The 15,044-nt window shown below is 37.7% G+C and overlaps 1 protein-coding gene across 5 annotated transcripts in view; it reads left to right on the forward strand.

Annotated features, from left to right (window-relative positions):
• The window catches only part of LOC105486159 (neuron derived neurotrophic factor), a 36,651-nt gene extending 21,834 nt beyond the window's left edge, over positions 1 to 14,817 (forward strand). For all 5 annotated transcript variants that reach the window (XM_011748879.3, XM_011748882.3, XM_011748880.3 and 2 more), the window contains exons 2-4: positions 5,020 to 5,208; positions 10,549 to 10,673; positions 12,808 to 14,817. In XM_011748879.3, the coding sequence (XP_011747181.2) occupies positions 5,020 to 5,208; positions 10,549 to 10,673; positions 12,808 to 14,201 (1,708 nt within the window). In that variant the 3' untranslated portion in view covers positions 14,202 to 14,817. The remainder of the gene's footprint in view (positions 1 to 5,019; positions 5,209 to 10,548; positions 10,674 to 12,807) is intronic.
• The last annotated feature ends 227 nt before the right edge of the window (positions 14,818 to 15,044 follow it).

The following is a 15,044-nucleotide window of genomic DNA, read 5'->3' on the forward strand; positions in this document are numbered from 1 at the left end:
CAATAGGATATTGGCATTCCAAAGAAAAATATCATATCACCAATAATCTGTTTTCTAAAGATTGAGGTGTATCAAATCATTAGATCATTTTTATTTTCTCACCTCAGTTTTAGCAGTATCTGAGGACTTGTGCCAAATATGAAGAAGGCCTTTGACAACATAAAAATAGCAGAATTATATATTAGCATCTATATCTTTTATTCATTAGCACTTTTCAATTGAAACAAAGTCAATTTTTTCAGTTACAGAATAACACTACCAAGTTCTTCTGGGTTGTGGATAACTGTGCAGCCAAGTTGATCTGCCTAGCAAAATAAAAATATTTGGAATTATCCTAGCAACTTTCAACTTATGTTTGAACTAAAGCCTCAGTTGTAGAAAGATAGCAAGATTTGTTGCTGTGCAAACACATTTCCTACATCATCCACCAGATGGCCATGAAAAAAGAAATAGTGCTTAAAGTGAAACTCTGATTGATGTTATTTAATGTAAAGTTTAAATCTGGATAAGCTCTGTCTACCTAGAAGTAACAAAAAGAAATGAGAGGAAAAGTTATGCCATTAGAGGGCACTTTTGTAATTTTAGGAAAAAAGTCCGTTCTTATAAAGCAATTTAAGGCTTTTGCTTAAGAAGAATGAATTTTCATTGTTTATTCTAAATGACTAGTTCTTAAACTGTGTATCTGAGAGAGAACATTTTATTGGGAGGGGAAAATGTGTAAAATCTTAAAACCACCATTTGAATAATTTTTATCAGCAAATGTAAGTTCTAAAAATATATACAATGTATCTGCACCGTCATTTTTTTGATTAGCTATATTCAGTGCTTCTTTTAAATACATTTTAACTTCTGCCTGTAACCTCACCAAATCGAACAAGCCATCAATGCTCCCTAATATTTAAATTTTTCCCCAACAGTAGTTGCATGTTATTAGATAATATTTGTAGAACCAGAATCTGACAGAGTATAAATTTCTGTGTTTGGGGTCCATACTAGTTTTTAAAACTTTTTTGAAAACTGTGTTTTGCTCATAATTGGCATAGCAATTAAGATGGTTAAAACTGTTTCAGAAAAAAAAAATGTGGCCTGATGGAATTTTAGTTTGGGAAATATGATGTTTTTTGATAAAGCAAAAGATAAAGTTCAGTCTCTTACCTATTTGTTGGGTGATCATCTAAATAAAAACATATACCGGAACCAATAAAGTAGGCAAACCAGTAAAATAGTTTAATAAATAGAAGCTTAGTGTCAAAAACTATGAAAGATTTGAGATTTTAGCCCACTTGCAAGCTAATAAATTAGTCTGTCATAGTTTCATGGATGCTAGAAGAAGGCATGATACTCCTGGGTCAGAGACAAAGGACTTGATTACTCACAGTGATGTATTACTCAGGCAGAGTATCATTATTTTCTTCCACTGGCTCCCTGACCCCCCACTTCCCACAGGATGATGCAAACAGGGCCACAGGGCACTAGGCCATGTTTGGATTTTATTACAGGAGAGGATCCCTGAATTTAGGGACATAAAATCTTTTATAATGGGTGGTAACCATGCCTGCTGTTTGCTCCAGAGGCTTTATCTTCCAATGCTGCTCACTAAACAAATATCCTTGAAAAGATAATGTGGTACAAAAGCAGTCAGTACTTCTGCTCCCAAGTACTTCTGCAAAAACAAACACAGAGACCCATGGAGAATTGCTTCCCAGCACTTACTCTGCATAATCCTATAACTTGAATTTGTTTACTAATATTCATTTGTTAAGTAGCTGAATTGGAGAATATATAATAATCAGATTTACCATATTTTAAGCCACCTATAATAAATAGTTCATGTTTTTTATGTCAGATAGTATTTATTGTCTGACCTTACGATCTAAGTCTCACTTTGATCATTTTTAAAATGAGAAAAAAGAGTAGTGCCTACATTATAGTGTTGTTGCTAGCATTAGATGAAATAATATACTTAAAGAACTTAGAAGAATGCCTGGCATGTGGCATGTACATGACAAAATTTATTAATATTGTTTTTATCTCAGAATTTTTTTTTCTTTTTTTGAGACGGAGTCTTGCTGGAGTGCAGTGGCATGATCTTGGCTCACTACAACCTCCACTGTCTGGGTTCAAGCGATTCTCCTGCATCAGCCTCCCAAGTAGCTGGGATTACAGGCACCTGCCACCACACACAGCTAATTTTTGTATTTTTAGTAGAGACGGGGTTTTGCCATGTTGGCCAGGCTGGTCTCAAACTCCTGATCTCGTTATCTACCCGCCTTGGCCTCCCAAAGTGCTGGGATTACAGGCGTGAGCCACTGCGCCCAGCCAGAATTCATTTTTTATAAGTATCTGATTTAATAAAAAGAGAGTTATTTCCTAGGGCAGTTGAGGATGCAGGGAAAGTTCCTATCAGTCAACACTATTTCTCCAACTCAGGGGCTGACCTAAATATCCCAGATATCCTGAGTCCTTAGGCAGCTGGTCCTGCTAAGTCATACTGTGGCACTGTGGTTGGCAGCTTTGTGGGCAAGCATGGGGCCTAAGGAGGTAAGCCTTGAGTGGCTCTGAGGCAAATACACCTGTGTATCTTGCTTTCAAGTGCTCTGGTAGCATGTTTGCTATAGGTTTCTAACAAGTACAGAAAGCTAAATTCTAGCTATTTCTAAAGAGATTTTCTTGTTTAGTTGGCCTCGTCTGTTCTCACAAGGCAAGTTTTGGGGATGGTACTACAAAGAGAAATAAACTGGTACAATTGTATGTGCATGTCTATGGTATTTCTAAACAGAGGCAGCATAGCAAATGTCATTTGGATTTTCTGTTTTTGTTAGCTCCAAACAAAAGAGGAGCAGAGAGGAGGGACAGAGAGCGGTGAGGGAGGTCCCATTCAGGTCAGTCCCCCATGTCCTTGCTTGGTTAGATTAGATCAACTTAGTCTTGATTTTGATCCATCCAGCCATCTTTTGCAGACATAGCCCTTGCCTACTGTTAGCAACTCTCATGAGCTCCCACTGACATCCCCAAGTTCTTTTGGATTTCTCCTTGACAATCATCTGGATTACTTCATGCAACTTAAGAAGGCCTGGTCTTACTCTTAAACTGCCAGCTTGTTAGGAAGAAAAGTTTATTTCAGTCACAGAAGCATTGCTCATTAGAGATCACCCATCCAAAATCCTCAAAAAACTGAGGTCCGGAGTGGCTAGGTGAATTGCCTAAGATCACACATCTAGTTAGGAATTGAAACTAAACATCAAGTTTCTTAGCTCTCAGTTGAATTTTCTTACACTTGCAATACAATTAAGAAATAAGAGTGGGAAGGAAAAACCTCATAATAAGTTATTATGGCTTTCTGGAGAGTTATTACAAAGGATGAACATTGGGCTCTGCAGTCAGATCCACCTGTATTTATATCCTTTCTCTGCTTACATAATGGAAGTTTATTTTTGCATAGGATAGCAGCTATTTCATAGGCTTATTGTGAGGACTAAAAGTTGTAATGCAGCTCGTGAACTTAGCACAGTGCTTTGCACATAGTAGCTCTAAATCACTGCAGATATTTTGTATGGAAAACCGCAGAACACAGAGAAGAAAAGAATATTTGGAAAAAAGTAAAATGCTTTTTGCACAAGCTCACTGTGAAAAATCCACCTCTCATGTCCACCTTGTAAAAAGGAGAATGTTTATTTCCTTCAAACTATATATTTTTGCGATCTGAATCTATTTTTGATAGCATCCAAAGAAAGATAAAATGAAAATCAAATGATGTTTTAGAGATTGATTATAGTAATGTCTATTTAAAAATAAAACTGGCATTCATTTCATCTTGAATTATCACAAACATTTGCTATTTCAAGTACTTCAGTGTAAAAACACTATATTTCTCTAATGCTTTAATTCCCTGACGCATGTTAAGTCCAAGAGGTAAAGGAAAACAATTATTTACGTATTTCTTTCTGTGAGAAAAAAAATGTACCAAATGGTCAGAGGAAGCAAAGTTTTTTCATGACTGTCATGTCAAGGAACTTGCCTACCTGGGGCTTCCTGTTGGGAACATCAAGACATGTGGAAGACAGTGGCTTCGACAACACCCCTACAACGATGCAGTACAGAATGATCCATCATTACTTAGAAGATCTTTGATGAAAGTCAGTGACAAATGCCAAAACGTAACTTAGTGAAAGTACTCTGCTGGAAGTTAAGACAAATGTTCCAAATATACACCTTTCTGACTTGATGTGTGAGTAGGGGTTCAAGCCCATTTTCTAAAACGATAGAGGTGTATATGTCAACATTGTGTTGAAGATTCTGGTACCTGATAACAACTAGACATCAACAAATAACTCATCTTGTGATTCTGGATAAATTGCTTAATCTGTGAGAGAGATGAACTTTATGATTTATAAATCCCTGACTTAAGAAAATTTGATCTTGGAAAAAGCATAATACTATATAGAGAGTTATATATGTATAATCCCTAGTCAGATTTTAGGGAAGAATAAAAATAATTGAGCAGTGATAATTTTCTGGTTCTTAGAGAGTCTCTGACTTACGTTGAATGTAATAGTTCAACCGTATCAGCAATTAGCAACTTGTCTGCTGAACAGTGATACCAGCCAACCATTGGTTTAACTTTTATAATAGTTCGAAGAACTGACCTTAAGAGATTATTTTCATACAAGCTTTGAGACATTGATACAATGTTATCTACAATGTCCATATAGGCTTCTGCTGTAATGAAGTGAGGATTTTCTCTCTCAATACCCAGAGAAGTTAATGCAGCAAGAGTCTTTTCATTTCAAAATCTTTTTAATGTCTGAAATTCTAGTGAATTTATTCTCAACATCATGAAGTCGTTTGAAGAAAAAATGTAGTAAAGTTGCCTTCAAGATCATGTGCATGTATCCAAAATACGTGATGTGTCCCTAAATTTCCATCAAAGCTAAAATAGTGTTAACCCTTTAGAAAGTCTGTGACTTGCCTGAGTGTCTGCCTGCAAAACTTATAAAGCAGTCATTTCTGTTGCCTCAGGATGGTGCTGCTCCACTGGTGTCTGCTGTGGCTTCTGTTTCCACTCAGCTCAAGGACCCAGAAGTTACCCACCCGGGATGAGGAACTTTTTCAGATGCAGATCCGGGACAAGGCATTTTTTCATGATTCGTCAGTAATTCCAGATGGAGCTGAAATTAGCAGTTATCTCTTTAGAGATACACCTAAAAGGTACTCTCCCTGCAGTATTTTCTTTATTAAAAAGCTCACAAAGGATGCCTCCAAAAAAGAAAGTAACCTTTAGACCTAGTTTAGGTAATTTACATATCACCCTATGAAGAGTATTACCGATTTTCTGTAAGTAAGGGGGAAAATGGTAGTGCAACTTCTCATTATGAAATAAAGGCTGTTTGATTCTTGCTGATTGTCATCTCCTTTTGGGTGGAGGAGGCAATGCTTGCACTTCTTATATTTTGGAATGATTATTTTCTTCTTTTCAGTACAGTAGGATATTTCTAAGAAGGATTCTGTAGGATTAAAATGAAATCAATTTTCATGAATATGTATAATTCTTCAAGAATTTGCATTAAGTTTTGTTTTTGTTTTTGAGACCAGGTCTCTGTCTGCCCAGTGCAGTAGCATGATCATGGGTCACTGTAGCCTCAACATCCCGGGATGAATCAATCCTCCCGCCTCAGCCTCATGAGTACACCTACAGCTGGGACTGTAGGTGTGTGCCACCTTGCCCCACAAATTTTTAAAATTTTTAGTAGAGATGGGGATCTCACTATGTTGCCCAAGCTGGTCTCTAACTCCTGAGCTCAAGTGATCCTCCTGCCTCAGCATCCCAAAGTGTTGGGATTACAGGCGTGAGATACCACACTTAATGCATCATGTTTTAGGAGTATAATATTTCTTCAACAAATATTATCAGATTCTGAGAGAATCAAACTAAACAGTCATAAAAACTGACACTGTTTATTTACCTTTACTCCAACATCAACAAATTAGGCTCACATAAAGTTTCTAAATGTTTTGACCTTTAAAAAAATAGATAAATAATATAAATAATATGTTATAAATTAATTACATTTAAAATTACCTACTTTATAGTGCTCAAACTCTTTTCTCCCTTTATAAGTTTAGAACACACAGTTAATCTTTGGATAATTATATTTCAAAACCAGTTTTTCCTTCTAACCTGGGATACAGTGACATGCCAAAGGATTAAACTGTCTCAGAACATTAATAACCCATTTTCTAGAGATTGAGGTATATCAGATCATTGGTCATCTTTTCAGTTTTCATTAACAGTAATCATGGAAGGAGGTGGTCTGAACCCCTTCCATTTAATGGCCCAGTCATATCTCCATCTGGTTAGTCAAAATACATTAACTAGAGTGAACTATTGTTTGGATATCATTTCGGCACTGCTCGAGTGAAATTATTTGTTTGCATGACCACACTAGACTAGTAACTGACTTGTCAATAACATATAAAATAATTTTGAATCTTTAAATGACATTCATGAGAGTAAAGGCAGAAAAGGAAATGATGGTTACATTGAAGGAACTTACTGTCTCGGTCCTGACTAAAATTGAGTCTGTGAAAACAGTAAAAGGCATACAAAGCAGTCCTCATACTTCTAGTTATTCTTAACTATTAACTGAGTTCTTGCGAGCACGTTTGGCTTTTCATATTATTTTGTCCTTTGAAATTTACATGTGAGTGAAATCAAATCAAAAATTTTCTGTAGAAATTACTTTCATTTCCCAAATGCACTTGTGCACTGCCTTCTTTGCAGTATACTTTAAATACAGCATTCCACATTATGTAATCAAATCACTTAATTAAATAGTTCATCTTGTTTAGTCTTCCAGTTTCTTAAAAATAAGTTGCCTTTAAGAGTTGTTTTAGAGATTACACTTCTGAAGAAAAGCTCCATGTTTTTATTATGAGACATTATAAAACATTTTCTATTTTTATTTCTTTCTTTTATTCATTCTTTATTTTTATCTTTTTTCCACCAATAATTATTGAGGCCCTTGGTATCCACAATATGAAAAAATGTTAACATACATTAGTAAAAGCAGACTTATACTAATAAAGGATTATAGCTACAAGTAGAAACTTCATTTCTGGGTGTGAAATATGCAGTGATAAGCACACATAGATGTTGTTTATATTCCAAATTAAAAAAGAAATTCCAGATAAAGTTTCACAGCAGTAAATTTAAAAAGACAACAAATGCATTAATTATTCTTATGTTTGTACATAAATTTCAAACGCTAAATGGCTCATGGTGTGATTATCCCTCAGCTTTGGCACTATAATGTGGGGCCGTGTTTCCTTAGTTATTATGTTTCTGTGTCCCTCACTTGCCAGTAAATATCTCGAACATGTAGATTACGTCCTGTCATCTCTGATTGTCACTCTTTTGTACGGTTGCTTTGTGCAACTGTAGAATTGTGCAACCATCAAATTGTTAAGTATATTCAAATTATCATTTATTCCTAATCTAAGTGCTTCCATATGAAAATGTTGACTTAAGAGGGACTCCCTGCTGCTTTATATGCATAATGATTATCTTGTGGAATGCAAGCATTGTTTTATTTGTAATAGGTCACCTATGACCTATGTTTAAGTTACTAAGACACAGTTTGGGAAATAAACTACTTCCTTGTGTGAAATGAGAACAGAAGGTAATAGACAAACTTGGACATTGTTTTTTTCTGTGCCGTTAGTTAGCTCTGCTATTCACATAAAACCTAAAATCAAACAAGAAGTTTTGAACACTCTTTTACTCACATGATGCCAATCTACTTATATTGTTGTATCTATTTCTTTGTAATATAGATAGGTTCAATCGTGTTTATGTGGTTAATAACTCCCATGCAATCTGGCCAAAGAGACAAAATTCTACTCACAAAAAGTAGACTGCATTAAAAATTAAGCCTTCCGACACTCTGTTCAGGAATGCTTATGGTACATTAAACTTTCCATACAGTAAACAATTCAATCATCTATTTTGTCTAGATGATTGTTTAACTTTACTGTATTATGAATAAGTTGCTTTTGCATTTATAGGATCTTCACTTTATTTGACTGCCAACTGCCTCCCGGCCATTCTCCATCTCCAAAAGCATCTTGGAATGGTGGCAGTGGAGGGGGGAAGTACTTATATTTCAATTCAGATTCTACGTCTTCAGGTAGAAGCAGACTCTAGGTATATGAACCAGGCTAGAACAAGAAGTGTGGTGTTAGGATTCTTAGGTTTTATTTACACATTTAGTAATTCAGATATTTTAAAATGTTGACCAAGTACATACATGCAAAAATCTGTGCTAATTGCTAGGAACACAAAAGCGTGATAAATGAACCCTAACAGGGCCCTTGTGAGTAAAATGACATTAATCAAATAATAATATAATTATATAGTCACAAGTAACAATAAGTGCCCAAAAGTAAAAAGTATAGGACATTCTGAGAATACATACGAGGACCTGATCCAGAGTGAGCTGGAAAAAGCATCCCTGAAGAAATAACTTTAAATGTGAGTATGAGTCACAAACCTCTGTAGTTACAGGGCCTCTGCCTACCTCACCTGTCTCTTGTCCTGTCACTACCCATTTAACTCTCTGTGCTCAAACCTCAAAGGACTTCTGTAGTTTCTGAACCGTACCCACCCTGCCATCTATGGGATGTGGTTTTCTCTGCCTGAAAAGAACTCCTTTGCCCCAACTCACATTTAAAGTCATTTCTTCAGGGATGCTTTTTCTTTAGTCTCAAAGACTTCTCAAGGAATGTTTGTTGGATGAATTAATGAGTAGTTTCCCATACATCCACTTTCACCAACTCCAAATCAAAAACTGCAGCAAGAGGAATCTCCTAAAAAAGCAAATGTACTGTGTGATTTCCAGCTTAGAGTCCTGTCGGAGCTTTAGATTTTAGCTTTGGGGAAAAATTCCTTAATTGTATGAGCCTGGATGAGGTAACACAGGGAGTGAGCATAGGTAGAAAAGAGATGTTCAAGCACAGTCCTGTGGTTCACTCCCGACATTAGAGTTCAGGGAGGTGAGAAGGAACCAGCAGAGGAGACGGCTGTGGTCGGAGGCTCGGCGGTCAGTGTTGGTCAGGGTTATGGAGAGAATAGGAAGGCAAGAGATATCCAGGAGGTTCAATCCACAGGAGGCAAAGGCTGTTTTTCTCTGCATGGAATCAGTGAGCAACTCTGGGCTTGCTAGAATCGAAACCACTGTTTCCTCATTGGCAAGATTATAGGTTTTGAAAGATAATTAAATGAAACTGTCTAAGTCATTTGGAGTAAGAATATATGGTATTTCTATAGTTAAGCAATATTTTTATTCTTTTTAAGGCATTACAATAAAGGCTCAGGGGAAAGCACAGAGTAGAACATTTGATTTTTTAAATTTTGTTTTAAAATCATTAACTTATTTAATTCAACAGAAAACCTGTGATAGAGGAATGTGTCTTTCTACTGACTGACACAGTGTTCTTTACTTTTTTTTTTTTTTTTTTTTTTTTTTTGAGACGGAGTCTCGCTCTGTCGCCCAGGCTGGAGTGCAGTGGCCGGGTCTCAGCTCACTGCAAGCTCCGCCTCCCGGGTTCACGCAGTATTTCTCAAAAGATGATTAGATAATGCCATTCAAAAAGATATGAAATGGGCCAGGCATGGTGCCTCACACTTGTAATCCCAGTGCTTTGGGAGGCTGAGACAGGAGGATCACTGGAGGCCAAGAATTTGAGACCAGTCAGAGCACCATAGTGAGACTCCCATCTGTACAAAAAATTTAAAAATCAGCCAGATATGGTGGCATACGCCTGTAGACACAGCTACTCAGGAAACTGAGGTGGGAGGATCATTTGAGCCCAGGAGTTTGAGGCTGCAGGGAGCTATGACCACGCCACTGCACTCCTTCCTGGGAGACAGTGCAAGCCTGTCTCAAAACAGACAAATAAAAAGAGATGAAATAGTAAAGCTGTGAATAAAAGTCACTAATGTAAAAATGTGAATACAGCATTATAGTGCCAGAGACAAACATACACTTTAGGACTAGGTTGCTGTGAAAATGATCTTTTGAAATAGTTGTAACTATGTCAGAGTGCCCTCAAGGTAACGTACAAATTTATCACCAAATGTATGGAAAGCACAGCACCTTTAGGGCATCAAACCTGGAAATTTTCTTGGTTGTGATTCATTTTGCAATGGCAGGGCATGTGTTAAATAATACCACACAACAGGTAAGTGTTGATTTTTAACTCAAAATACTTTTGAGTTCAATGTCTTTTATTTCACACTGTATTTGTTGATGATAAATCTGGTTGCAGATCCTTGAGGCAGTTGGACTTCCACAGTTAATGCCGTGTCATGTTTTGTGTCAAATAGCCGATTTTATTTTCTGTTAAGAGAAAATACAATGACATTTTATGAAAATTTTATAAAATTTGTAAAATGAAAACAAAATTAAAACCAAATTATTTCTCTGGTAAGTCTTGATTGTAAATGTTAGAAAGAGTTACCACGGTCTAAACTGGTCCACTTTCCCACAGGTATTTCTTTGTGGTTGAAGAAGACAATACTCCATTATCAGTCACAGTGACGCCCTGTGATGCACCTTTGGAGTGGAAGCTGAGCCTTCAGGAGCTTCCGGAGGACACAAGTGGGGAAGGCTCAGGTAAGCAGCGGATAGATCTGCCCCTGGACCTTTGAATGGATGGTTTTAAGGCTTGTGAAACATACAAACTTCTGTGTGTTAGTAAGAAAAAGCAGCATGGGTGCACAGGTGAAGCTGAAGGTATGAGACAGAGATAAGGGAGGTGGGAGGGTGGCATCAGATGACATTGATCCTGACAAAAGGTTAGGAGAGACAGGTACGGGGACTGATGGCTTGAGGAGAAGGGGAGAGGTTTGGACTAGCCTCTATGGCTGTGGTCTGCAATCTTGCCTAAACATCCTAATCACATATAAGGCTTTAAAAACTGCTGATTTAATTGCCACGGGGTGAGGTCCGAACTTTGGGATTGTTAGCACGGCCCTCCAGGTGATTCTAATATACAGCCAAGGTTAAGAACCTCTGATCTCCAGGGAATAAGAGATGGCGACAGAGAAGCAGAGAGGCATTTAGTAGTAGTTAAAGGCCAAGATGAAAACAAAGTTAGTAGGATGAATGGGCTAAGCATTTAAAGAAGACATGATGGAGAGCAAATAATAAGATAAAAGGGAAATGAGAAGAGTCTGTATGACACCCTGAAAGCTCTTTAAGGGCATCATAGGTTAAAGGTGAAGGCTTGACAACGGTGCCCTACAGAAGACCATATATATAATCTCTCTCTATATATACACACACACATATACATATATATAGCTGTATATATAGCTATACATATACATATATATAGCTATGTATATGTATAGCTACAAAGGCTAGCTATAGTAGTTACAAAGAGGAGCAGACATCACAATTAGGAAAATTATGGAAGTGTGTTTGGGGAGTAAGGAGACCAAGATACAGAAAACGAATCTTGATGGGCCTGTTTTTCTGGGACAGGGTCTCGCTCTGCCGCTTAGGAGTGCAGTGGTGTAATCTCGGCTCATTGCAACCTCCATCTCCTGGGCTTAAGCAATTCTCCTGCCTCAGCCTCCCAAGTAGCTGGGACCAGAGGTGCATGCCACTATGCCCAGCTAATTTTTTTTTTTTGTAAAGACAGGGTTTCACTGTGTTACCTAGGCCGGTCTCAACTCCTGAGCTCAAGCGATTCAGCCTCCCAAAGTGCTGATTACTGGCGTGAGCCACTGCACCTGGCCAAATCTTGATGTTAATATATCCGTTTGATGATTGTGTTTAGGAATATGAAATTCTGTATAGCTCACTTTCAACCTGCAGTGATAAACTGGGAAAGGTTTCTTCTCACTGCAGCTACCCAGTCATTCACCAAACCCTGGAAACTTATCTATACACTGGTATCTGTGTGATATCTGCTACCTACAGTAACAAAATATGGAAAAATTAGTTTAGTTTTAACACTATTCCTATGTTATTCCTGGGTGCATGTTCTATACGTTGAACCTTAAACACTCTTTTTAAAATTTTCATCTTATTTTATTTTATTTTGAGACAGGGTCTTGCTCTGTTGCCCAGGCTGGAGCATAGTGGTGTAGTCATAGCTCACGGCAGCCTTGAACTCCAGGGCATAAGCAATCCTCCTGCCTCACCCTCCCAGGTAGCTGGGACCACAAGCATGTGCCACTATGCCCAGCTAATTTTTGTATCTTTATTTTTTGTAGAGACAGGGTTTCTGTTTGTTGTCCAGGTTCAGCTTCAAGTAATCTTAGAGCCTCAGCATCCCAAAGTGCTAGGATAACAGGCATGAGCCATGACACCCGGCCAAACATTCTTACTGGTACTTTATATTCTGTATTTTAATCAGATTGTCTAGTCCTTCTAACAGTAGTGAAATTAGCAAAATGACTGGCCATCCAAATGCAAACTGATACATTTCTTTTGGTAAGCAGATTGACAGTCAGGATTCATAATATCTCAAAAGTTTACAGTCTCTGACCTGAAATTTTTACTAATTGGATTCTGCTCTGAAGAAATAATTGAAATTCAGAAAAGCCTTACACATATATAAGAGCATGATGTATAATGGTCAAAATAAATATTATCTTGAATACATTTATAAATATTTTTACTTATGAACATGTACTATTTTCATAATGGAGAAGAAATAAGATAAAAGGATAACTTAAGGCTGGCAAGCCACAGTGTATGCCCTGACAGTAGCCTGTGCTTCTCATGTGTCTTCTAGGTGATCTGGAACCTCTTGAGCAGCAGAAGCAGCAGATCATTAATGAGGAAGGCACTGAGTTATTCTCCTACAAAGGCAATGATGTTGAGTATTTTATATCTTCTAGTTCCCCATCCGGTTTATATCAGTTGGATCTTCTTTCAACAGAGAAAGATACACATTTCAAAGTATATGCCACCACAACTCCAGAATCTGATCAGCCATACCCTGAGTTACCCTATGACCCCAGAGTAGATGTGACCTCACTGGGGCGCACCACAATCACTTTGGCCTGGAAACCAAGCCCCACTGCCTCTTTGCTGAAACAACCCATTCAGTACTGCGTGGTCATCAACAAAGAGCACAATTTCAAAAGTCTCTGTGCAGTAGAAGCAAAACTGAGTGCAGATGATGCTTTTATGATGGCACCGAAACCTGGTCTGGACTTCAGCCCCTTTGACTTTGCCCACTTTGGATTTCCTTCAGATAATTCAGGTAAAGAACGCAGTTTCCAAGCAAAGCCTTTTCCAAAACTGGGGCGTCATGTCTACTCCAGGCCCAAGGTTGACATTCAGAAAATCTGCATAGGAAACAAGAACATCTTCACCGTCTCCGATCTGAAACCCGACACGCAGTACTACTTTGATGTATTTGTGGTCAACGTCAACAGCAACATGAGCACCGCTTACGTAGGTACCTTTGCCAGGACCAAGGAAGAAGCCAAACAGAAGACAGTTGAGCTAAAAGATGGGAAGGTAACAGATATATTTGTTAAAAGGAAGGGAGCAAAGTTTCTACGGTTTGCTCCAGTCTCTTCTCACCAAAAAGTCACCTTCTTTATTCACTCGTGTCTGGATGCTGTCCAAATCCAAGTGAGAAGAGATGGGAAACTTCTTCTGTCTCAGAATGTGGAAGGCATTCAGCAGTTTCAGCTTAGAGGAAAACCTAAAGCGAAATACCTCATTCGACTGAAAGGAAACAAGAAAGGAGCATCTATGTTGAAAATACTAGCTACCACAAGGCCTACTAAGCAGTCATTTCCCTCTCTTCCTGAAGACACAAGAATCAAAGCCTTTGACAAGCTCCGTACCTGTTCCTCGGCCACCGTGGCTTGGCTAGGCACTCAGGAAAGGAATAAGTTTTGCATCTACAAAAAAGAAGTGGATGATAACTACAATGAAGACCAGAAGAGAAGAGAGCAAAACCAATGCCTAGGACCAGATATCAGGAAGAAGTCAGAAAAGGTCCTCTGTAAATATTTCCATAGTCAAAACCTGCAGAAAGCAGTGACCACAGAAACAATTAAAGGTCTTCAGCCTGGCAAATCTTACCTGCTGGATGTTTATGTCATAGGACATGGGGGGCACTCTGTAAAGTATCAGAGTAAGGTTGTGAAAACTAGAAAGTTCTGTTAGTTACCTTATTATAGAGATATATTATGTAGAACTCCAGGAGGGACATTAAATCACTTTAAGTATAAACTGACTACTCCCACAGCTGAGAGAAGTTGTGACCTGTACTTGTACTATGGAAGGAAGGATATCAACGTGTGTATATTGATGTTTATATAAGTAACTCTTGAAGGAGACTTGTTCTAGCGTGCCCCATGGTACGTAGTGTATGTCTTACGCCGGTTGGTGTCAAAGATAGAGGACTTCTTAAAGGAACTTGCCATTCCTTGCTTTGACCACTGCATGAACTGCTTCTAAATTATTTTATTACCTAAAAATTTAAAATATGCCATTCATTGCACACACCCACAAATGCAAATCATTCCTCTCTATAGATGCTAGGATATATATAAATTATTTTATAAATTCTTGTTTTAAATGTCAGTGTTTCTATGATTGTAAACTATTCTTTTCCTATTACAGATCTAATCTAAGTATTATTAAGTGGATAGTCCTCTAGTCAGTTATATTGCTATTGTAAATTCTTGTTTGTTGAGTAAAATGTTTAAATACTATATCTCATGTACAAAGTTGACATACATTATATTCATGTACATAAAATTAAAGATATTAGATTATATGCTGTTCGTTTTCCCAAGCAGCTACCTTGGTGTATTCAGTTTCTAATCTGTCTTCAAAACTGCACCTTCTGTAGTTTGGCACCAAAACAGACCCTTTTTTAGTAACTAAAAAGGGATGCCCCATCTCTCTAAGTTACTATGTCATTAGAAATAGTTATTAAAATTTGTATTTTTGACGTTGAATAGGAGCCAGCTGTTAGGAGAGTTGAGAGAGCTACAATAGACT

The sequence above is a fragment of the Macaca nemestrina genome, chromosome 3 (assembly GCF_043159975.1).
Source record: "Macaca nemestrina isolate mMacNem1 chromosome 3, mMacNem.hap1, whole genome shotgun sequence".
NCBI lineage: Eukaryota > Metazoa > Chordata > Mammalia > Primates > Cercopithecidae > Macaca > Macaca nemestrina.